At 37.3% G+C, this 24,008-nt stretch overlaps 1 protein-coding gene across 2 annotated transcripts in view; it reads left to right on the top strand.

The window, feature by feature from the left end:
- The window catches only part of NEK10 (NIMA related kinase 10), a 313,705-nt gene that overhangs the window by 64,823 nt on the left and 224,874 nt on the right, over positions 1–24,008 (top strand). The window contains exons 14-23 of one of the 2 annotated variants that reach the window (XM_060307961.1): positions 844–983; positions 1,624–1,685; positions 4,070–4,147; positions 6,482–6,546; positions 7,864–7,966; positions 8,059–8,187; positions 8,707–8,844; positions 12,981–13,026; positions 15,214–15,335; positions 15,492–15,594. In XM_060307961.1, the coding sequence (XP_060163944.1) occupies positions 844–983; positions 1,624–1,685; positions 4,070–4,147; positions 6,482–6,546; positions 7,864–7,966; positions 8,059–8,187; positions 8,707–8,844; positions 12,981–13,026; positions 15,214–15,335; positions 15,492–15,594 (986 nt within the window). Of the gene's footprint in view, positions 1–843; positions 984–1,623; positions 1,686–4,069; positions 4,148–6,481; positions 6,547–7,863; positions 7,967–8,058; positions 8,188–8,706; positions 8,845–12,980; positions 13,027–15,213; positions 15,336–15,491; positions 15,595–24,008 lie in introns of those variants that run through there. The other variant, XM_060307962.1, reaches the window with a different exon arrangement.

A 24,008-nucleotide genomic window follows, 5' to 3' on the forward strand; every position in this document is an offset into this window, starting at 1 on the left:
CCAGGGAGACTCCATCCACTTTACGTTTGGGTATATAGAAATCTACATAGAGCTGCTGCCATAAAAATAAATGCATGAAAAAACATGGCAACCATGTAAAACAGAAGGGAACAAAGCAGATAAAGACAGACGAATGATCTATTGTGGAAGATGTTGCACTAAGTAAACAGAAAAACAAATGCTTTATTTTATCAAAGACATTAAACAGAACATGAAGTTTATGAAATGAGATTAAAGATGAGATGATAGGATAGTAAAAAGGAGAATAGAATGATTGTGAAGCTGGGAAAGAAGATGAGTACTGAACAACATGCAGAGACTGAGTACCAGAAAGAATGTGGAGTTAGTGAAAGGAAGGGCGTGCTTGAAAACTTACACACGATGCAGAGGAGGAAGACAAGGGAATAAGAACAACATAAAATGAAGGATATGGCCTGCAGAAGATGGGTTCTCAACACGTGGATAATTGATATCCCTAAGGTAGAGAACAAAACAAAAGGAAATTTTGGAAAGCCTCAATCATCTAATAGAAGAGAACTTTCCTAAAATAAAAGAAGATTGGAATTTAATGGAAAAAGACAAAACTCAGAATGATGAAGACTGAGATGTATTCAAGTAAATGGCAGAAGAATAGAGTTCAAAACAAAGGCAGCCATGTGAAAAATAGAGAGATGACTCCTACCTCACACTTCACACAAAAATCATGTCTGAGTGGATTGGAAGGTCACACAGGAGAAAACTTTATGACCTGGGGAGGCAAAGATTTATAAAACGGGAATCAGAAAGCACTGACCATGAACTACCATTGATAAATTGGTCTGTGCATTAACTTTTCTTTTTCAGGGACAGAAATTTTGTTTCTGATCGTTCCTCCATTGGAAGCCTGTCTAGTGCCAATGCGGCAGGCCAAATCCAGCAGCTTCATTTGTCAGAAGATTTCAGCCCTCCGGAAATACAAGAAAATACTTTCTCTCTTCAAGCAGGTATTTATATCATATTATTATGTTTCATTATTTGATACTGTTTAACCTTGTATTATTCTATTATAAAATTATAATGATAATATCAATTAGGCCCAATTTATAACTTAAAAAATGTGAAGTTAAATTCATGTGGATGCCTGAAACTTCTTGGTACCAGTGTTGGACTTGCAGGTTAAAGACACCCCAAACTTTCCTCTGCTTGCCAAGTTCTGTGGCCTAACCTGTTAGCCCTCTAAAGTAGTTCATACTCGGATTATAAGGGTTAATTTGGATAATATATTTAAAGTACGCACTATTTACCTGACCATTGTCCATGTACATTGAGCACGTGCTCCACACAGGGCACATGTTGGGTATGGGGCTGACGGTGCCTGCCCCCCCACTCCATGCACAGCGGGGTGCATTAGGGGTGCCCCACAGGCTGCCATGGAGTGTGCATGCATGGGAGCTACACGAAGAGGAGAGGTACCAGCAAGCACAACTCAGGTGCCTTTCTCCCAGAGACGTGCCAGAAGGAAAATTAGTGTTTTTTGAGGAATGGCTCTGCCAACAAAATTCTCTGAGGCAGGGAGTGAGATTGCTGATGTGCAAGTGCCGCCATGGCCACGACAGACACGGCATTTGGTGGTTTTCGTTGCAGCCTGCTGTGCGGCCCTCACGGAACTGGTGCTCGACGACACCAACGCCCACCAGGTGGTTCAGGTGAGAGGGCAGGGTGCCAGGACCTGTCACGATGGAGGGAGCCCACCTCAGGTGACACCTGTATCCTGGAACATGGCTTAAAAATATTGTAATATGTCTTATTTAACATGTAGAATTCCATTTTATATTCTTGTCCTTCCTCTTTTAACTCAGCTTAAAAAGAACTGCCATGTAGGTAACTGATGGTGTTTATTCCCAATATTACGTGCAGTCTATTTCATTTTCTTTATCTTTTTTTTAAAGCTATTCTGAATTGTTTTTTGTTTTTACATCTTTATTGGAGTATAATTGCTTTACAATGGTGTGTTAGTTTCTGCTTTATAACAAAGTGAATCAGTTATACATATACATATGTTCCCATATCTCCTCCCTCTTGCGTCTCCCTCCCTCCCATCCTCCCTATCCCATCCATCCAGGTGGTCACAAAACACCGAGCTGATCTCCCTGTGCTATGCGGCTGCTTCCCACTAGCTATCTATTTTACATTTGGTAGTGTATATATGTCCATGCCACTCTCTCGCTTTGTCACAGTTTACCCTTCCCCCTCGCCATATCCTCAAGTCCCTTCTCTAGTAGATCTGTGTCTTTATTCCCATCTTACCCCTAGGTTCTTCATGACATTTTTTTTTTCTTATATTCCATATATATGTGTTAGCATACTGTATTTGTCTTTCTCTTTCTGACTTACTTCACTCTGTATGACAGACTCTAGGTCCATCCACCTCACTACAAATAACTCAATTTCGTTTCTTTTTATGGCTGAGTAATATTCCATTGCATATATCTGCCACATCTTCTTTATCCATTCATCCGATGATGGACACTTATGTTGTTTCCATCTCCTGGCTATTGTAAATAGAGCTGCAACGAACATTTTGGTACATGACTCTTTTTGAATTATGTTTTTCTCAGGGTATATGCCCAGTAGTGGGATTGACACATGAAAGAATGCTCAACATCATTAATCATTAGAGAAATGCAAATCAAAACTACAATGAGATATCATCTCACATCGGTCAGAATGGCAATCATCAAAATATCTAGAAACAATAAATGCTGGAGAGGGTGCAGAGAAAAGGGAACACTCTTGCACTGCTGGTGGGAATGTGAATTGGTACAGCCACTATGGAGGTTCCTTAAAAAACTACAAATAGAACTACCATATGACCCAGTATTCTAAATTGTTTTAATTTAATTGTTTTAATTCCTATGGGGCATAGGACACCATGAGTTAAGGATAGCAGTCACTTTAAGAGGACATGAAGTTATTCAGCTAGAGGTGATTAAAACACACCAAACAAAATATTTATTGCCAGGAAACTGATTTCACAGAGCACACAAAGCATAATTCATTAACCAATTCACTACATATACAGTCATATATGTGTGTGTGTGTGTGTGTGAATACACACATTTGTATACAACCCTTGTATGTGTTTCTGTTATAAAAGTTATTTCCTGCTTGTTGAATTTTACAGAGAAAAGTTTTTTTTGTTCAGTATATCAACTTAAAAATACATAAATTCATAAAGTTAGTAACGGATCATGTCAGCAGTGATCAGAGTCCCTGGGGAAGCTCAGCAGGTCAGGGTGGCTGCTGAGGCAGGGGGAGGCTCAGTCCTGTTATCATTGCTTGCTGTCTTGGCCTCTGGAAAAATATTTAGCCTAAGTTTTGACTTTGTCATGTATAAAACAAGGAAATTACAGACTAATTCACAGAACAGCTATGAAGACTAAATGTAATAAGGCAGGTAAAGCTCTTCACAGTTATAATATAAATGCCCACATAGAGGAGTTCAGTAAATTATGTATTTAATAGATAATAAAAAATGTAGCAATAAGGTAATACTTTTTGTTCATTCCCCCATGTCTGTATTTATATTAGAATAAGGCTAGAAAGATGTTAACCGTTTATACAAATAACTTTCATTTTTAAAAATCTATGATTTTTCTCTTATTTTTCTATCTTCTTTTCTATACTAGTTTATCTACATGTATTGTTTAACAAAACAATAAAGGGAGAAATATTTCATAATTAGATATTTAAAATGCAAAATATAAAGACATTTGGATCCCTTTACTCTGACCCCTTTTTTTGCCCCCTACTCTTTGTTTTTAAAGTATTTAAATCACTTTTAATTGATATACTTTGTTATTTATAATCTTTAACGACAGTTGAGATTTTATGATGTGGTTATAGTCTTTGATGTTTAAAAGTATTACACTGACATTTTTAGTATTGTCCTGTAATATTTACTCCTGATTCCAAAATTATACTAACATTTCTTCTTTAATATTTTAAAATTGTTCCTTCCTTCTTTATGCTGTGTATCTCCATAGCATTGTTGCTGGTCACTGATAACATGGCATCTTTATTCTTACAGGAAAATGGTACATATACAATAGCAAAATTAATTTTACGAAATAAACAAAAGAATGCAGCAAAAACTAATCTATTACAGGTAATAAACATATCCATTATTCTTTAATATCAAGTTACTGGAATCTGGGGAAATTTTGGTAATATAATCTATGAATTTTAGAATTTTTAGGTTAGCACTGGTCCCCTGTACTGACCGAGAGGGAAGAATATCTGGTGAGGGAGGCTGGCATGGAAACAAATGCTGTTAAAACAATGTAGAGGGGCTTCCCTGGTGGCACAGTGGTTGAGAGTCTGCCTGCTGATGCAGGGGACACGGGTTCATGCGCCGGTCCGGGAAGATCCCACATGCCGCGCAGCGGCTGGGCCCGTGAGCCATGGCCGCTGAGCCTGCGCGTCCGGAGCCTGTGCTCCGCAAAGGGAGAGGCCACGGCAGTGAGAGGCCCACATACCGCAAAAAAAAAAACCAAAAAACAATGTAGAAGGCTTAACAGTAGTTTCTCTGTAGGGATTTAGGTGATTTTATTTAGACATTTCTTTGCTTATCTGTAAGTTCTATGTTTTAAAAACATTGCTTGTGTATCAAAATAATACTACGGGGAAAATTATGTGCCATCTTTAAGCACGGACCACAGTCAGTAGCATTTCACCTTTACAAAGGCAAACCTGTAAAATGGATCTTGATGGATGAGCTGGTGCTGGTCAGGTGAGTAAAGGGATAGAAGTGGGCACCCATGATATCTGCTCCAGGGCGGACGGGCATCCGCACAGAGAGAAGAGCGTGGACAAAGGACAGGAGCCTGGCAGCTTAGAGTGTGCTTAGGCTGCTCAGTGGGGTGGGTGTGGGGTGTGGGGCAGAGGGAGTACCTTAGGACAACGGTCCCCAACCTTTCTGGCACCAGAGACTGGTTTTGTGGAAGACACGTTTTCCATGGATGGGAGCGGGGGTGGGGGCAGAATTCAGGCAGTAATGGGAGCGATGGGGAGCGATGGGGAGTGGCAGATGAAGCTTTGCTCGCTCACTTGCTGCTCACCTCCTGCGGTCCAGTTCCTAACAGGCCACGGACCAGTACCGGTCCAGTTCCTAACAGGCCACGGACCAGTACCGGTCCATGGTCCAGGTGTTGGGGACCCCTACCTTAGGAGATGAGGCCTGGAAGGTAAGAAAGGGCCACATTATGCAGGGTCCTATGTGCTTTTTTGAGGAGTGGACACCAGGGGGCAAGTGTCCCCAAAGACATTGGCATGATAAAATCAATTTAAAGTAAGCCTTTGCAGTAGCTGCAGCTTATCTTTTTTTCAAGTCGTTAGAACAGGAAGTAAAAAACAACATTTGCCTTCAATCTGATTTAAGAACTTTCAGCCAGAATGATGGTCAAACCTAGCAGAGAATTTTTGGTGGTATCTGTGGGCTGGCAGGCAGAGATTTTGGAGAGCTACCACTGAGAACACACAGGCGTGGGGCTTACTTCTCTAGTACAGCACTGATGCATGACACTGTGCTGGACCATGGTAAAGTACACTCCCTCCTGCACATGTATTCTGTTAAGCCAGTAGAGGCTTTTAAAGAATATGTATGGAAATTCTTTCAAGGCACATGCATGTTCCTCACTTCTCACAGTCTCCACTGCTTTCTCACCAGTCTCCTTCGTGTGGTCTTGTTATCTGCCTGGCTTCTCCAGACAGTTTTGTTTGTGACCCTTCTATATTCAGATCACTAATTTCATGAAATGATTCCAGATTCGAATTCAGCAGACCCTGGTCACCCCAGTGGTGGCCTATTGTACTGGTACAGCTGCAAGCCTGGGGCTCTCTCTTTTTTCTCAGCACTGCAAAATGTCCAGTGTTTATTTTTCTTTGTTAAAGTCTCACAGGCCTCTTTCTGAGTGTTCTCAGGAGTTACTGTAGATGGTTCTATCTGGGGAATGCTTTAGACCTTACTCAAGAGACCAATTTGTCAAGTTTGAGTCCAGTGTGCCTGTGGCTATTTTTATGTCATTATTTCTAGTGTTTATTTTCTCAGAGAAACTATATAAATATTGAGGCATACATAGCAGGCTAGAAAGAAAATAAACCTTGAGCTCCTGGAAATCTTGGGACATTTGGTTTTCTCGGCGTAGGAGTTTTATTTCTTGTCTCTCTGCTCCTTCTGTACTTTCTAGAAAGGAACTAATGACAGGCACTGAGTGAAACAAGGCCCAGATCCCTAGCCTTCCACAACGCAAATACTTTTTAAACATGAGAACTGGCCCAGGTGTTGATGTTGTCTGTTTTCAGTTACAAGCTGTGGCTCCCACAGAGACCAGCCACACTCACCAAAAAGCCACGTTAATGTTCACTTCATGATCATGCTATCCTGAAAATGTTTTACTTTGTTCAGCTACCATTTGAGAATCATATATCCTTTTATTTCCAGTGTTATGCTTTCAGAGCCTTGAGGTTTCTCTTCAGTATGGAAAGAAACAGACCACTCTTTAAAAGGTATGAGCTTAGAGAAATTTAAGTGATCAGTGATCATTAGAGTCAACTGTTTTCATGTACCTGATTTAGATGCAAACAGTAAGAGAATAAAGAGTCAGTATGCAAAACATGTGCCTTCAGATTTCTTAAAATCCACAGATAATACTGAGCAGCCCTAGTGATATCTTAACTCTGAAAATTCACAAAATGATGAGGAAAGCACATGAATCACATCAACACAACTCTTTTAATTACATGTAACTGCTATGGTTTTTAGTTTTTCTTTTTTAAGACATTAACATTTTTAATGGATGAAATAAAAATATGTGCTTGTTTTTGCCCATTCAGAAATGTCCAAAGTTGATCTAGTCATTTCCTTTTAATCAATAGAAAAGAAAGTATTTGTCTGGATGTCCTTAACAGTATAGGAACCCATTTGAAGGGGAGGAGGCTGGATGTTCCTGGATCAGAAAGTTGTGTGGTGAGCATGACAGAAAAACCACCACCTTGGGAAGCAGACCATGGTTACCTACAGGTGTGGTCTGCGTGCCATAGAGGTGGCAGGTTAGCCAAATCGTAGGCCCAAGTCCTTACTAGAATTTTATTGATAAGGCAAAATGGAAATAAAATCTTGAGTTAATATAACATCTTTTGTTTGGAAGAATGGGGCATTTTATGTTTTTATTTTATTTCTATATAACAGTTGAATTTAGGGGAAGAAAAGGAAGTATTCGTTATTCATTATAACCTTTCATTTCAAGGCCCTAAATCATCCACATCAGTGGACTTAAAGATTTTAATAAACCTAAACCCTTGAAACCAGTAGCTTGGAAATGATGCATAAATCTCTTCATTTTTTAAATTCACCTGTATTTTAATTTTATTTTCATGAGGACTAAATCAAATTGTATTTGTGAAAGTGCTCTGTGCTCAATAAACACCCAATAAACATTCATTCCTAGTATATTTAATACTACACCCCCAAATGTCTTACAAATAAGATTTTTGTAAAATCTGTATCATATCTTATTGTAGCAAAAAACATATAACATGACATCTACCCTCTTAAATTTTTGTGTGCAGTACAGTGTTCTTAACTATAAGCACAGTGTCATACAGTAGATCTCTGGAACTTTCCTTTCCAGTTGTTTTTCCTTACCTCTTAAGAACTGTGTCTCTAGTTTATTTTCATGAGATAAGTTGGTGAGTAGTATTCCCCCATTTGTTGGCAGTGTATTTAATGTAATTAACCTATAAGTGAGCCAGGTCCAAAAGGGAAGGAATGGGCCAGAGTTTCCAACTCCTATAGGAAGTATGTGTGTGTATTTTTCTCTGTAGACTTTTCCCCACCGACTTGTTTGAGATCTTCATTGACATAGGACATTATGTTCGTGATATCAGTGCTTATGAAGAATTAGTATCAAAGTTGAATTTATTAGTGGTAAGTCTTGAGCTTTAAATATTTTGTCAGGCTGCTATGCAGTTAGGATGCATTTATCATAGCAACCCATTTCCTTTTCATTTTTTGGTTAGGAGGATGAACTGAAGCAAATTGCTGAAAATATTGAAAGCATTAATCAGAATAAAGCTCCTTCGAAATATATAGGCAACTATGCAGTTTTGGATCATCTTGGAAGTGGAGCTTTTGGCTGTGTTTACAAGGTGACCTTGCCCTTGAACAACATTTCCAATGTTCCCAAACAAACTGCATGTCTCCCTGCACACCCACACACAAGTGAATTGGAGCCCTTGTCAGTGAACAAATAGATATAAAAATTAGAATGGTTGTTTCTGTACAACAGATAGCTGCACTGATGTGGTCTTACCTTAGCTCTCAGCTCTAGAAATTGGTCACTGACCTTTGAAGACAAAAGCTGTCACTAATCTCTCATACAAATAGTCAAAATGGTTTGTCCCAATGCATGACACATTCTCCAAGTTCACACCAGTGTTTCTGTATTTACCAAGTAAAATCCTATGAAATATTGCAGACTGATCCAGGATATACCAATTTTTTTGAGGTGAGCTTAGTGTAAATACAAATTTACTTTTTAAAGATATATGACTTATTTAGATGATTTGGCTTAATCATGTGACCTTATTAATCTAATCACTTTCTTCCCCTCTCTACTCCCAAACCATTCTTTTTTTTTTTTTTTTTTTTTGTCTCCTTTATTTTAGGTTAGAAAGCATAGTGGTCAAAATCTTTTAGCAATGAAAGAAGTCAATTTACATAACCCAGCATTTGGAAAGGATAAAAAAGATCGAGACAGCAGTATAAGGAATATTGTTTCTGAATTAACCATAATTAAAGAGCAGGTAAATGCTTTTGTTTATGAAGACGGTTTCCTTAAATAAATGTCATCAAAAAAAGTAGAATTCATGTGCTGTCCTTGTCCATGCTGTGTAAGAACTGGTTCTGTTTAATATAATTGGCATTGAGGTGATATCAATCACCAGGTTTTCTCCTAAGGCTTGACATTGAACCATAGACATAACTATATCAGGGCCAGGGATGCAGAACAATTGAGTTCACAGCACAGAGAGTATTATATATGAGAAAGCATATTCGTTTCCTTCTTATTATATTGTAGAATATTTGGTTACTTTGTTACATGCATAAGAATATGACTAAGACTTCCCTGACTTTTGTCAAATGGAACCAAGTTGTTAACGTTCCTCAGATATGGCTTATGTAATCTAAAATGTGAATTTTCAAGATGGGTTATTATTTATTGACATGAGCAAAACATTCTAACATAATGTTCACAACTCATGTATCATTATGAAGGTTTGTTTCAGGAAAAAGAATAAACGTGTCAGAGAGAAATGGGAATTCTTTTTGTGATCAAAGAACACATTGGTTTTTTTTCAACTTTCTTTATTTATACATTCATTATGAATACTGTTTGTCTGTAACTCCTGGGGAGACCTATCAGTTCATGGCTCTTTGTTTTCAAATAGTTAAATTTGCATAGCATCTGTGCTAGGACATAACCATAAATATGAAGATCTTTATTCATTGAAATCTCTAGTTCCACTCCAATTTATAATTTACAGTAAATATCATTAATAGGTTGTTTTATAGTTGACTTTTATGTACAAAGAGATTAGATTTTGAAAAGTTAGTGTTTGCTCATATTCCAACACTCTAGCCTTGGGTGGTGTGCTGTTTCATAGCACAAGGCTAGAGCATGGCTTTTGCCCTAGGCTGGTCTAATATCTTCATTTGAACCCAAATCTGGATGTAGTCCTGGCCAGTGAGCTAGGTCTAGAATATGGTTCTATTGCTTACCTAGTTCCATATTGTTTAAAATCTGCTGGCCATTTGCTAGTTGATGAGGTAGACTATTGGTTTTAGTATATTTTCTAAGAAAAGAAAGTGTCAGGGTGGGGCCATATAAGAGACCTCTGCTTGAACTTTGAGGGAGCTCAAAATTGTAGAACTGTGCTTGCACCACGGGCTTAAACCAATGAAAGGACAGTAAATTGAGGTCAAAAAGGAGGAGGTAATGGCAGACAGAAGTGAGAGAAATGGGACTAGAAAGGGAGAGTGTATTTGTTAATATTAAGATTAAGCTGCAGTAACAAAGAAGCCCCAAAGTGCATGGGCTTGAAGGAGAGGTCTCACCGTGCAATGGGTTTTGTCTTCCTGTGAGTCCAGGGTGTGGTGCTCTGCTCCATGAGGTCACACAGGGATGCCCACTCTTCCTCTCCCATTGCACCTGCCAAGGCACATTTATATCTGCTGGTGCACCCGGCGTTTTGGGTTCAGACACAGGATTCCCCTCACACTCCACTGGGGAGAACTCAGGGATGAGCCCCTTGAGGCTGTGAGAGAGACTGAGAGGTGTGATCTGTGATGGGGAAGCACATCCTGCTACAAGTCGATGGAGTGGAGGAGTGTGAGAGCAGATTTTTGGTGGACAACCAGTAGATTCTCCTTCAAAAGAAGGCAAGAAGAAAGGCCAGAAAGAGATGCAAGCCATTTATGATGTACCAGTGACTATTCTGAGATAAAACAAATTTCAGTTTACTTAGAAACTCAAATTGTAAATAAACAACCACAAAAATTTAGTATTCTTGTAGAAAATTATTATGTTATTAGATGTTATTATGTTATTATTATGTTATTAGAAGATGTGGCACATATATACAATGGAATATTACTCAGCCATAAAAAGAAATGAAATTGAGCTATTTGTAATGAGGTGGATAGACCTAGAGTCTGTCATACAGAGTGAAGTAAGTCAGAAAGAGAAAGACAAATACCGTATGCTAACACATATATATGGAATTTAAGAAAAAAAAATGTCATGAAGAACCTAGGGGTAAGACAGGAATAAAGACACAGACCTACTAGAGAATGGACTTGAGGATACGGGGAGGGGGAAGGGTAAGCTGTGACAAAGCGAGAGAGTGGCATGGACATATATACACTACCAAATGTAAGGTAGATAGCTAGTGGGAAGCAGCCGCATAGCACAGGGAGATCAGCTTGGTGCTTTGTGACCGCCTGGAGGGGTGGGATAGGGAGGGTGGGAGGGAGGGAGATGCAAGAGGGAAGAGATATGGGAAAATATGTATATGTATATGTATAACTGATTCACTTTGTTATAAGGCAGAAACTAACACACCATTGTAAAGCAATTATACTCCAATAAAAATGTAAAAAAAAAAAACCACACTACAAAATAACACATTGCTCAAAGAAAAAGTCTCATGTAAATTGGAAATTTTTTTGAACTAAATGAAAATACAACTTATAAAAATCTGTGGGCTGCAATGAAAGCACTGTTTAGAAAGATACATATACATATAAATATATATATATAAAATATTAAATGTATGTATTAAAAGACAGAAATATCTAAACTCCTTATTCTAAGTTTCCATCTTAAAGAAAAAAGAGCAATTCAAGCCTTAAACAAGCAGAAGAAATAAAAGTAAAACAGAAATTAATGAAATAAAAAACAAGAATTCCATATAAAAAATCAACAATATTAAAAGTTTATTCTTTAAAAGACCAGTAAAGTTGATAAATATCTAGCCAGACTAATCTTGGAAAAAAAAGAAAGACAGACACAGATTACCAATATCAGAAATGAAAGAGGGGTCATCCTTACTGATCACATGAACATTAAAAGGGTAAAAAAAAAAAAAAATACTGCATAAAACTCTATAGCCACAGATTTGACCATGTAGGAGAAAAGGATCAATTTCTTAAAACACACAAACTACCAGAACTCATACAAGGAGAAATAAGATAATCTGAATAGGAATACATCTACTAAAGAAATTCCATCAAAAAAAATAGAATTTCCATGTTACATTCTGAGGTAAACTATGCCAAAGAGAAATTGTTGCTCTCTTTGGTGCCTGGACACTTTTTGTTGAGGTATAATTGACATATGACTGCATATTAGTTTCAGGTGTACAACATGATGATTCAGTATTTGTATGTATTGTGACATGATCACCATAGTAAATCCAGTTAACATCTACCACATGTAGTTACACATTTTTTCCTTGTGATAAGAACTTTTAGATGGCAAGGAAGACCTTATTCAGGACCACTGCAATAGAAGTCCAACTATTAGAGTAGAGGAGAGAGATTGAATTCAACTCTGAACACAACAGGGATGGCTGGGGATTTACAACCAAAAGGCAGGGCTAGGGGGGTCAAAGGATGGAAAGTTACTAAGAGGAATTTGGTTAGTTATCAGGTTGGGGGAAGAAAAACTTGATTAGGTAACAAAGATGGGGGGATGAGGAACTTGATTGGATATCCAGAGGGCAGAGATGCTCACTAAACTGGCTTAGCAGGATTCTTGCTGAAACCAGGCAGGCCAAGGAGGAGGCCTGGTCCAGAGGAGGACTCTGAGGAGCCTGACCTAATTTTGTTCAAGGATGGAGTCCTTGGCAATTATTATTGTTATTTTAATGGAGTTAATAACTCCTAGGTTATTTCAGTTTCAAACTAATAATTTTGGAGAGCATAGAAAGACACCAGTCGTGTAAATAGATACAGTGTATATAAACATTTAAGTGGCAGGGGGAGGTTAAGAGCATAGGTATATGTTCAAAATCAATTGTTTCATTTCAGTTTTCTCCTTTATGCAGTCTGTGTGTGATGTTGGAACAGGAAGTGTTAAATTAATTCTTAAGATAGCTTCCAGTTCTACAGTCCTCTAATTTAGTTAAATTAGGTGATAAAGCACAATCAGTTTTCAATTCTATTTGGTAAGGCTATATGGGAGATTGCTATTTTCAGAACAGTTTTGTGAGCAGCAAATAAAAAGAATCCTGAAAAATTAGATGATATCTTGAAATGCTTTGTTTTATAAATATGATGATTTCTTCGTTGTTTTCAAGTATGAAATCCAACTAAATTGTCTGTGAAAACAAGTTTATATTTTGAAGTAGTATAATGTTTGTTATTTATTTTCTTATAGCTTTATCATCCCAATGTTGTACGCTATTACAAAACATTTCTGGAAAGTAAGTGTGAGTTTCCATGATATTTCTAATAATGTATCTATGTTACTTACATATTTTTATTTTAGAATGTTACAAAATAAGCTTAGTCGACTATTTTCTCTACCTTTTTTGTTGTCTGTATGACCTTGGATGGCATTTCTTGATCAGTGAGACATGATAATCAATGATCAAAAGATACTTATAAAATTCTTAGATCCCTATATGTAAGACTGCATGAACAAACCAAAATAATAATTATTGCTATTTTCATATACAAAAAGCCCATAGTAGGATCAGGAGAAAAGAAAACTAAAGGTTGGTAGCTTCTTTAAGAAAGAATGACATTTTTTTGTCATCTTTTAGAAAAAATGACATTTTCCACCCGCCAAATAAATTGGATCTAGATTTTTTGAGATTTCTTTTTCTTCAAGTTCAGGTAATTGCCACAAGGTGGCGATGGAGCCCTGACTGATTCTGCGTCATCATTGGGATGATGGAATATGGAATCAAATCTTGAGGTGAAACCAAACTCAGTCACTTGTTTTAAAAAAAATAGGACATTTGACTGAAGTAATATACATATTAATAGACCTTATATGCTTCACCTGTGAAATTTCAAAATAAATCTTTAAAGGGGCTTCCTTGCTGCCTCTTTATCAGTGCTATTGTTATGCAAACCTGTTGTGTACTTTGCCATGTTATGATTTTACCCATCTCCCTTCCTCTGGTTGACTCAGAGGAACTCAGTGCTGAAACTCCTCAGTACATCCTGCCCCCTTGGCCATTTGTTCTTGATATTAGAATAATTTCCCATAATTTAGTGCATATCCCATCATAAAGAGATCTAGACTAGCTTCTGACTTGTACTGAAGTGACATAACTTGTCTTAATTTAAAAACAAAATAACCTGACTTCTCCCAAAAAGAATTGGCAGTGGCTTAAAAATACATAAGATAGGGCTTCCCTCGTGGCGCAGTGGTTGAGAGTCCGCCTGCCGATGCAGGGGACACGGGTTCGTGCCCCAATCCGGGAAGATCCCACATGCCGCGGAGCGGCTGGGCCCGTGGGCCATGGCCGCTGAGCCTGCGCGTCCGGAGCCTGTGCTCCGCAACGGGAGAGGCCACAACAGTGAGAGGCCCGCATACCGAAAAAAAAAAAAAAGCATAAGATAAAATAGATTAAGAAATCATGATAAAAGGAAATAAAAGGTGAGAAAATTAATGTTAGGGGCAAGATTAGTACATACAGTAAATATTTCTTGGGATTATGAAGAATTGGAAACAATATAAATGTCAATCTTTAGGAGAATGATTAAATAAATTATGATACATCTGTATTGTGGAATACTATGTAACCAACAGAAAGAATGGCGTGGGTCTGTGTGTACTGACGAACATATAAGAATGTTGAATGAAAAAGGTATAAGTTGCAGAATATGCATGGTGTGGCTTCATTTCTGTAAATGTTGTATATATACATATTTTACATACATCCAAAACATTACAAAAGATACATATCACATACTGTTGTTAATAGTTACATATTGACTTTGGAGGAGAAAGTAGAATTTACTTCTGTTTCTTGGCATCCAAAGCAAAGAGACAAACCCAGTCAGTTATGTGAGGTTCCTGGGATCCATGAGCTGAAATCTGGAGGAGGCCAGCTTTCTCAGCTCTTGAGCTGGCATCACAGAAATTTCCATCATGGGTGGTATATCCAGTGGGGTCATTGCTAAACCACGGTATGATTTCATTGTAAAATACTGTAAGGTAAATCTACGAGACTGAAGAACAGTGCAGTTTAATGTCTGAATGTCTGGCTTGATTTAAAGGTAAATTTTAGACCATTGAGAGGAAAGCTGGGTTTACCTGTTCTTCAGGGAATCCTCCATGATTTGGGATCATTTACTTGCTCTCTTTGGTGCCTCTCAACCCTTCCACATCCTGGTGTACATAGAAAATGATAAAGTTTGCCAGCGTAAACTTATGCTAGGAGGTTGCCTGTAGCTGAAAGAGACTGTTGCTGGGCTCCGATTGTCCCCAAGACCCCCTCGCCCCCAGCCCCTCCAGAGCTGATTGGGTCCATGTCTCTAACTCTTTTGTGTTGTGCCCTGAACACCCATTGGGAAACTTGGATTCTAATTCATAAGTTTTTTCAAAATGTCTATATTGAATTTATTTCTATTACCTTTTCTTGTTTTTTATATAGATGATAGGTTGTATATAGTTATGGAGCTTATAGAAGGGGCCCCTCTTGGAGAACATTTCAGTTCTTTGAAGGAAAAACAACATCATTTTGCTGAAGAGAGACTATGGAAAATATTTATACAGGTATCTTTTATCTTCATTAACTTTTTCTATGAAACAGTAAACTTCTGAGCTGATTTCCTAGAATTGTGTGTAGTGATCATGAGTGGCTGTCATGAGTGGCTGTCTTATCTGTATATATAGGGGAAATAACATTTGTTTGTTCTTTGCTGTTTGAAGCTGTGCCTAGCTCTTCGGTACTTACACAAGGAGAAGAGGATCATCCATAGAGACCTGACGCCAAACAACATTATGTTGGGGGATAAGGACAGAGTAACAGTTAGTAAGTATAAAAATCTGAAATTTTTCAACTTGAGAGTCCCTGAATATTATTCTAGGGCAGAGTTGTTCGATAGAACTTTCTGCACTGAATGGCGTGTTCTCTGTCTGCACTGTCTGGTATGGCAGCCACTGGCCACATGTGGCTATCAGGCACTTGAAACGTGTCTGATAGCCTATGTGCCTGAGGATATGAATTTTAAATTATATCAAATTTTATTTAATTTAAATATCCCTATGTGACTAGTGGGTACTGTATTGGACAGTGACTAGTGTAGTTCTTGATGACTGAGTTGTATTTTGCCTATATGAGAGAATAAAATACTCTTAGGTTGCTTGGGCATTTAATTCCTAAATCAATGGTTTCTAGGTTTTTTTCCTTTCTGTAGAACACTTCTTCATCAACAAAGCCTTTTAGAACCATCACATGAGCACATTGTTGGACTATTTTAATATAGTCTGTGACATATGGGTAACAAATGTACATATCAAGGGCTGTAAAAAATCCAGCCTTTTGTATACTTCAACATTTTCACTTTTTATCACAATATTTTCAACTGTAGCAGGTAAGTTGTCTAATTCTTAATCATAAGTTAAAATGAACTTTTTAGCTTAGAGCGATATATTAGCTTTCTCCTGCCCTCTTCACTCACGAACACTTAAGTTACTCCCATGGACTATTAATCGTTTGCCAACTGTAAGTAGGGAGACATCTCTAAATCAGTGGTCTGCAAATATTTGTGATCATGAAATTCCATTAGTAAATTCTTTTGATAATACACTCCAGTATATCAATATGTATGCTTATTTATGAATTCTGTACACATATCACTGTATAATTATTCTATAGTACATACAGTCAACAGAAATAAACTATAAAGGGGTACATTAAAATTCAAAATAGGGGTGTTGATATTTTTCACCCCACCCCCACCCACCAGTGGATTGCCTTAGGCACCCAGCTTTGGAGGCCACTGCCCTAAATTTTATTGATGTGAAAGACATTTGACAACATTTTAAAGCTGAGTCTCTTAGTTTTGGAAGAATCTGATTCCTCATGAAGGCAATTCCAAATGTACACATTTACCCATAACCACATGCTCAGTAACAACGATTAGATTCACTGCCCAGATTTTTTAGAGTAGAACATGTTATATCAGTTTAAAAAATAAAAAATATCCTAAAACAGAAGTTTTATTGATAACCTTCAGTGCAAAGTTACTTGGAAATATTTCAAGCCAGTGCTTTGTGAAATGTGAGATGAGACCAAATAATTGTGACTCTTCATCTCAGATACACATTTGCTTAATCATTAGAAGTTAATCATAATTTTGTTCATCATAAGCTTTTTACTTTTTATAAATTACACTTGTGTTTCCTTAATACTATTTATATGCTTGTAGATATTTTAATTTATAAGTTAATAAGGATTATTATAAATTGTGTATTTGAATTTCATAGCAAACAGTATATATAATTTTAAATAGTATTAAATAGATTTGTTTAATAGTTTAATAGATCTGTTTAATCCTTCTAAGATGACTATTCAGGTCATATTTTCTGAGTAATAGCCAACCCCACATTCCATTTTCTTACTAAGATTAGCTGCAGTCATTTCCTTTGGTTACATTTAAATACATTGAGATTAATCTTTTATTGTAGTAGCCTGATTTATTTTCTTTCTAAACTTATTTTAAGTAATTTTTATATTTATTTTCTTTAACCAGTAGCACACATAAAAATGGTTTACAAAATAAAATAGTGCTAAAAATCTTATACAGAAAAGCCTACCTCTTTGCAACCCCCAGTTCCATTTCCCTAAAACAATCACTTTTCAGTCTTTTTAGCTCTTTCTTCTGGTATCTGGCTTTCCATTGTGATAGTTGAAGATTCAATTTTCTTATTTTTTCTTTGTCCCCATCTGCCACCCTGCAATACACTTATAGCACAATTTGGGGTTAAATCAGCATTCAGTATTTACATTATTACTACTGTGTAATTATTGTTCAATGTTGATTACCTCTCCTTCCTTATAGACCTTTTGTTTTTTCTAGAGTTAATAATTGCCTTCCTGTTTATTTTCCTAGTTTTCTGTGTACCTTTTATTTCTTCTTCACAAATCTTCTAAAAGGATTATAAAAGCCCTCTCTGTACTATTTCCACATGGTCAAACATGACAGTTACTCTCAGTTTTTTTTTTTCCTGGACACCCATTTCCTACACCTCTTTGCTGTAATGTAGACCGGGTTTGACTTTAGGTCTGCTGCACAGCCATTGTCCTGGAACTTTCATGCTCCTTTTTTTTTTTTTAATTTGGCCACACTGTGTGGCTTGTGGAATCTCAGTTCCCTGACCAGGGATTGAACCTGGGCTACCGCAGTGAAAGCACCAAATCCTAACCACTAGACCACCAGGGAATTCCCATGCTCCTTTTCTGATCAGAGTCTCTATTTCCTACATCCTGTCTCTTTCTCTTTCTTTTCTAACTCCCCTATTTTGCCAAAGTGTATCTTCTAGTACTTTCCGAGGAAAAAGTGCTTTGGAAGTTATAATTTTTACTTTAAAAAATTTTCTTATTTAGAAATTTTTGAGGTATAAGTGACATATAACATTATATTATTTTCAGGTGAACAGCATAATGATTTGATATTTGTATACACTGGAGCCTACAAGCAGTTGGGTGGAGCTGGGTCTTGGTATCTAGATGGAGACCTCCAGGAGAGCTCATGTTAATTAATATTCCCTGGGGCCTGGAATTCTCTGGTGCTCCAGTGTCCTGGACTCCCACCCCAGAGGCTCAGGCCTGACCCATGGCCAGGGAACCAAGACCCCACAGGGCAAGTGGCACAGCAAAAAAAAAAAAAAAAAGGAGGGCTTCCCTGGTGGCGCAGTGGTTGAGAGTACGCCTGCTGATGCAAGGGACACGGGTTTGTGCCCCAGTCCGGGAAGATCCCACATGCCGCAGAGCGGCTGGGCCCGTGAGCTATGGCCGCTGAGCTTGTGCGTCCGGAGCCTGTGGTCCGCAACGGGAGAGGCCACAACAGTGAGAGGCCCGCGTACCGCAAAAAAAAAAAAGAAGGAAAAAAAAAGGAAAAGAAGACAGACAAACAAAACACAAGACAAATGATAAAAACAAAGAGGAAAAAAAAGAGAAAACTAAAATCAAGAAAACAAACAACACAACCCCAAAGTGAAAACGAACAATAAAAACAAAACTAACAAAAACAAAAAGCAAAACAAAAGCAGAAAGCAAACTAAAAAAAAAAGCAAAGAAAATGTAAAACACACAAAAATGATCAAAAATGTTTATATCTAAAAACAAAACAAAAACAAGAAAAAACACAAAATAACAAAAAGTAAAGTAGAAGTAGAAAAATAAAAAATATATTAAAAAATGTTTATAAAGAAAAGAAAAAATAAATAAAAACAATAACAACAACAGAACAAAACAAAAAATAACAGTAATAATAATACTTTCCTGGGGCCTCAGCTGTTAGTGTCCTTGCCCCCACCATGAGCCACAGCCAACCCCACCTCCCCAGAAGGCCTTCCAATACCTCTAGGTAGGTCTCTGGACCCGCTATGGGCACTGTGGGGCCAGCTCAGCCTCTGACTTGGCCCGACTCCTATGTGTACTTGCCCCCAAAGTCCACAGCTGCTAGAGCTAGACTGGTCTCAGTTGTGGGAGCACTCGTTGTCCCTTAGATATTCCATAGACACAGGGTTTACCAAGCTGATCATGAGGATTTAATCCACAGCTTGTGCAGCTGCACAGAGAGATTTCCATTCCTCTTCCTTATTCGCACCGCCCCTGGGGCTCAGCTTTGGTTTTGGCCTCAGCTCTGCATGGGGGCTGCCCTCAGGCATCTGTTCCCTGCCCAGGCAAGAGAGAATGAAAGCAGCAGCTGATTGGAGCACACTTGCTCACTCAGGCCAGGGACGAATAGGGCTGCCACAACTGGAGTGTGTGAGAAGTGCCTCCATTGTTTTTTTGGGGGGGGTTGTTTGTTTGGTTTTTACCGTCCACATATAAGTGAGATTATGCAGTATGTCTTTGACTTATTTCACTTAGTATAATGCCTTCAGGGTCCATCCATGTTACTGCAAGTGGCAAGATTTCATTCTTTTTTATGGCTGAATCATATATGTAGGTATGTATGTGTATACATGTATATATATGTATGTGTATAATGCATATATACATATGAGTAAATATATGTAGATATAGATACATATATACACATACATTTTCTTTATTCACTCATTTATGATAGCTCTTAGGTTGCTTCCATATCTTGGCTATTTTAAGTAATGCTGCAATTAACTCTTTTCAAATTAATATTTTTGTTTTCTTTGGATAAATACCCAGAAGTAGAATTGCTAGATCTATGATAGTTTTATTGTTAATATTTTTAGGAACCTCCATAGGTTTTCCAAGGTGGTTGCACGAATTTACATTCCTACCAACAGTGCACAAGGGTTCCCTTTCCTTCACATCCTCACCAATGCTTGTTTTTTTTTTTTTTTTTTTTTTTGCCTTTTTGATGATAGCCATTCTAACAGGTGTGAAGTGATATATCTCATGTGGTTGTGATTCGTATTTCCTTGATGATTAGGAATATTGAACATCTTATCATGTACCTGTTGGCCATGATATGTCTTCTTTGGGAAAATATCTATTCAGATCTGCCCATTTTTCAATCAGACTGTTTTTGGGATTTTTTTGTTTTTGCTACAGAGTTGTATGAGTTCTTTATATATTTTCAGCATTGACCCTGTATTGGATGTGATTTGCAAATCTTTTCTCCCATTCAGTAGCTTGCCTTTTTATTTTGTTAATGGTTTTCTTTCCTGTGCAGAAGGTTTTTAGTTTGATGAAGTCCCACTTGTGTATTTTTGCTTTAGTTGCTTTGCTTTGGGTGTCAATTCTAAAAATCATTGCCAAGATCAATGTCAAGGAGCCTATGTTTTCTTCTAGGAGTTTTATGGTTTTGGGTCTTACATTCAAGTCTTTAATCCATTTTGACTTAACTTTTGTGTATGGTATAAGATAGCAGTCCAGTTTCATTCTTTTGCATGTGGCTGTCCAGTTTTCCCAACACCACTGGAAGTTTTAATTTTTAGATGCTTATATGTCACAAAATATTTTTGAGGGACCCTCATATTTGGTTGTTAGTTTGGCTAGGTGTAATATTCTCAGAAGAACATGATTATCCTTCCAAATTTTGAAGGCATTACTCCAGTCTTCTAGTATCCCATTTTGCTGTTAGAAAATCCAATGGTATTCTAATTCCTGTTGCTTGATACATGAGTTGTTTTATGTCTCTGGAAACTTTTAGGATGCTCACTTTATCCACTGCTTTGGGTGGGTCTCTTTTCATTCAGTGTGTCTGAAACTAGGTCTGCTCTTTAATCTGGAGACTTAAAACTTCACTCCTGGGAAATTTTCCCGCACTGTTTTTTCACTACTTTTCTTCCATCTGCTTTCTGTGTTTCCTCTTCTAGAATTCCTATTATTCTTAGATGTTGTATATTCTAAATACATAAGTCCCTTACGTACGAACCTTCAAGTTGTGAACTTTCAAAGATGTGAACGTGCATTCCACCAATGTCAGGTGTGAGTAAAATTGCAGCTTGCCCTCCATCTCTTATTGCTGATGACCCTTCAGCTCTACCATCTCCCACCTCCTCTCCCTCCTCCAGTCAGTATCTCTTCTTGCCTGGTCACTTGGTGCCAGCCCCTATATGCCAGCTGTTGTACTGCACTTTTCAAGGTACTGTACTGTAAGATTAAAAATGTTTCCTTTATTTTTTGTGTTTGTTTTTTATGTATTATTTGTGTGAAAAGTATTATAAGCCTATTACAGTACAGTACTATATAGTCAATTGTGTTAGTTGGGTACCTAGGCTAACTTTGTTGGACTTACGAACGAATTGGACTTATGAATGCACTTCAGAACAGGACTCATTTGTATGTCGGGGACTTGCTGTAGTCTAATTTTTAAAATAATTGTTCTCTTAGTTTTCAGCTCTTTGTACTTTATAGTTATTTCTATAACTTTATTTTTTAGTGATTATATTGAATATTTAATTTTGATTAATATATTTTTAATCCCCTCAAATTTCATCTTGTTCCTTATTCCATTTTCATGGAATCTTGATTTTATTCTCTCTCAGTATAATATAGACTTTTCTCTTCCACACCCTGAATTGTTTCTGTATCTTTTGGATCCATCTTTGGTTTTTTTTTTCCCTGGTTCATGTGCTCTCTATTTCCTGTTGGAGATTTTCCTCAAATGTCTGTTGATCTAAGCTGGCCCTTAATACTTATGAGAAACATATTAAAAAGGCTGTGTGTTCCAGTTAAGGGTGTCATCTGGTGGACTTTAGAGCACAGTGAAAAATTTCCTTAGGAGACCCCCAATGTCATTGCTTAAACTTTTTCCAGATAATGCACTCCCAATATCTTGCCTGAGATGATGTTCTGTCTGCTGTCATTCTGGGAGCAGTGTGGATGAAGAGGTCTCAGGGAGCAACGTTCAGTTGATAGATTTTCACTGAATGCCCATGAGTTCAGCCTCACTCTGCTTGGTGCTTTTCTGGTTCAGCTTCTTTGCAAAATGTCTATTTTTCTTCTAGTGACAAAGAGAACTCAATTTACTGGTAGCACCATGTGTGAGTATGGGACAGAACCTGGGGACTTGATTTTAATTCCTGGGGACTTGATTTGTACTTCACTTCTGTCTTGGGCAGCACCCTTTTGGCCTTTCTATTCTCAGGCACATGGGTTAGGACGCCTGCTGTGTACCATCCTTCCTCTACTTCCCATCTTCCAAAAATTCATTGGAATATATCATCCTCTGTTGTCACATCTCATTGTCCCTGTGGGTATCTTTCCAAGGAAAATTCCTTTCCCTTCACTTTAGCAAGGTTTTGAGAGCTAGAAGAGATAAACACATAAGTCAGTCCATCCTTTAACCCAAAATGGGCAGGCTAGTTACATTATTAAGTCCACACATTGAACTTAACAAAATACCCCACTTCCCTTGTTTACTCTATAACTTTAATAAATATACTTATACTTTACTCACACTCAAATTGTAAAGGATTCCCTAGAAAAAGTTACTTTGTTTTACAAAAATAATAAAACCTTAATTTTTTTTCTTTGTCCTGCCCCTCATTGCAAGTCTGCCTAACCTTATTCTTATTACTATTTATTAGGATTATACTTAAGTGTTATTAATTTAAAAATTATTTTCAATTTTTTAGACTTTTTAGCTTTAAGTGAGGCAATATTTTTCTAGTTTCAAATAAAGAAGCAGTGATAAATCTCAGAACAGAATTTTATCCTAGTTCAGTTTCTCTCCACTAAAGTAATTATTTGCAGGACATGAATGGGCTGCCATTATTTTCAATGAGTATAAAATGATTTTATGACTATGAAGATAATCCATAGAGAACTGACATCACTATTTAAAAATATTTAAAATAAAATATAGTGATGAAATATGTTTTTCAGTGTTTATCACTATTGATATAAATATGGACATTAGAGACTCTTGTTTCTAAGAAGGGTTATCGTTAAATTAAAATCTTACGGCATTAATTTGAAACCAAATGTATAAAATTCCCATAATTTGAGAGGTTTAAATAAAGTTGCAATTCATAAAGCCTATAAAAATAGGCCGTGGTACACACGTGAAAGCATATCTCAAAAGAGGGACAACTGTGTCGTATTTTATTTTTCTCTTTTCTTTTGCTAGGTTTATTTACTCCCAGAAAAGAAGCACAGAATTACCAAGTGATGTTTAAGATGCATGAGACAAAATATATTGAAAATATGACCAGAAAAAAGAGTTGTAGAAAAACTAAAATTGCCTTCTTCTCCTCTTTTTTCTCAATGTAGGTGAATGAGATGATTTAAGATTGAGCTTGGTTTGCAATTATTTATATAGCAAGTGGAGTTTGCCTTCATGAGGCAGAAGAAAGTAATAACATATTTGGGTATGTGTAGTTTTACAAATGGTATCTAATTTAATGTCTAAATATGTTTACATTTAAAAGATTGGATTTTTCAATGATTTGGGCCATGAAACATGCCCAGATCTCGCCCCTGAGTATATTTACAGACTTGGAGGCCACACAAGGGAGCAGACCCTGACTCAGGGGCACACCAGGTGAAGCACAAAGTTGGCCCTAAATGCTGCCAGCTGCCTGCTGCCAAGTAGGAGAGAATCTGCTGAAAGGGAACTTGCCTCTGAACCCACCATTTCACATTTCTTGGCTTTTCAAATACACATTTTAATGTAAAACCTGCATGCCCCCTTTTCTTCCCTGCTCCCAAATATAAAAGGAAGAAAAAGGAAAAAACAAAACTCATTAAGCTATAGGTAATAGATTTCAGACATGGGCTTTGGC

The sequence above is a fragment of the Globicephala melas genome, chromosome 11 (assembly GCF_963455315.2).
Source record: "Globicephala melas chromosome 11, mGloMel1.2, whole genome shotgun sequence".
NCBI classification, from domain to species: domain Eukaryota; kingdom Metazoa; phylum Chordata; class Mammalia; order Artiodactyla; family Delphinidae; genus Globicephala; species Globicephala melas.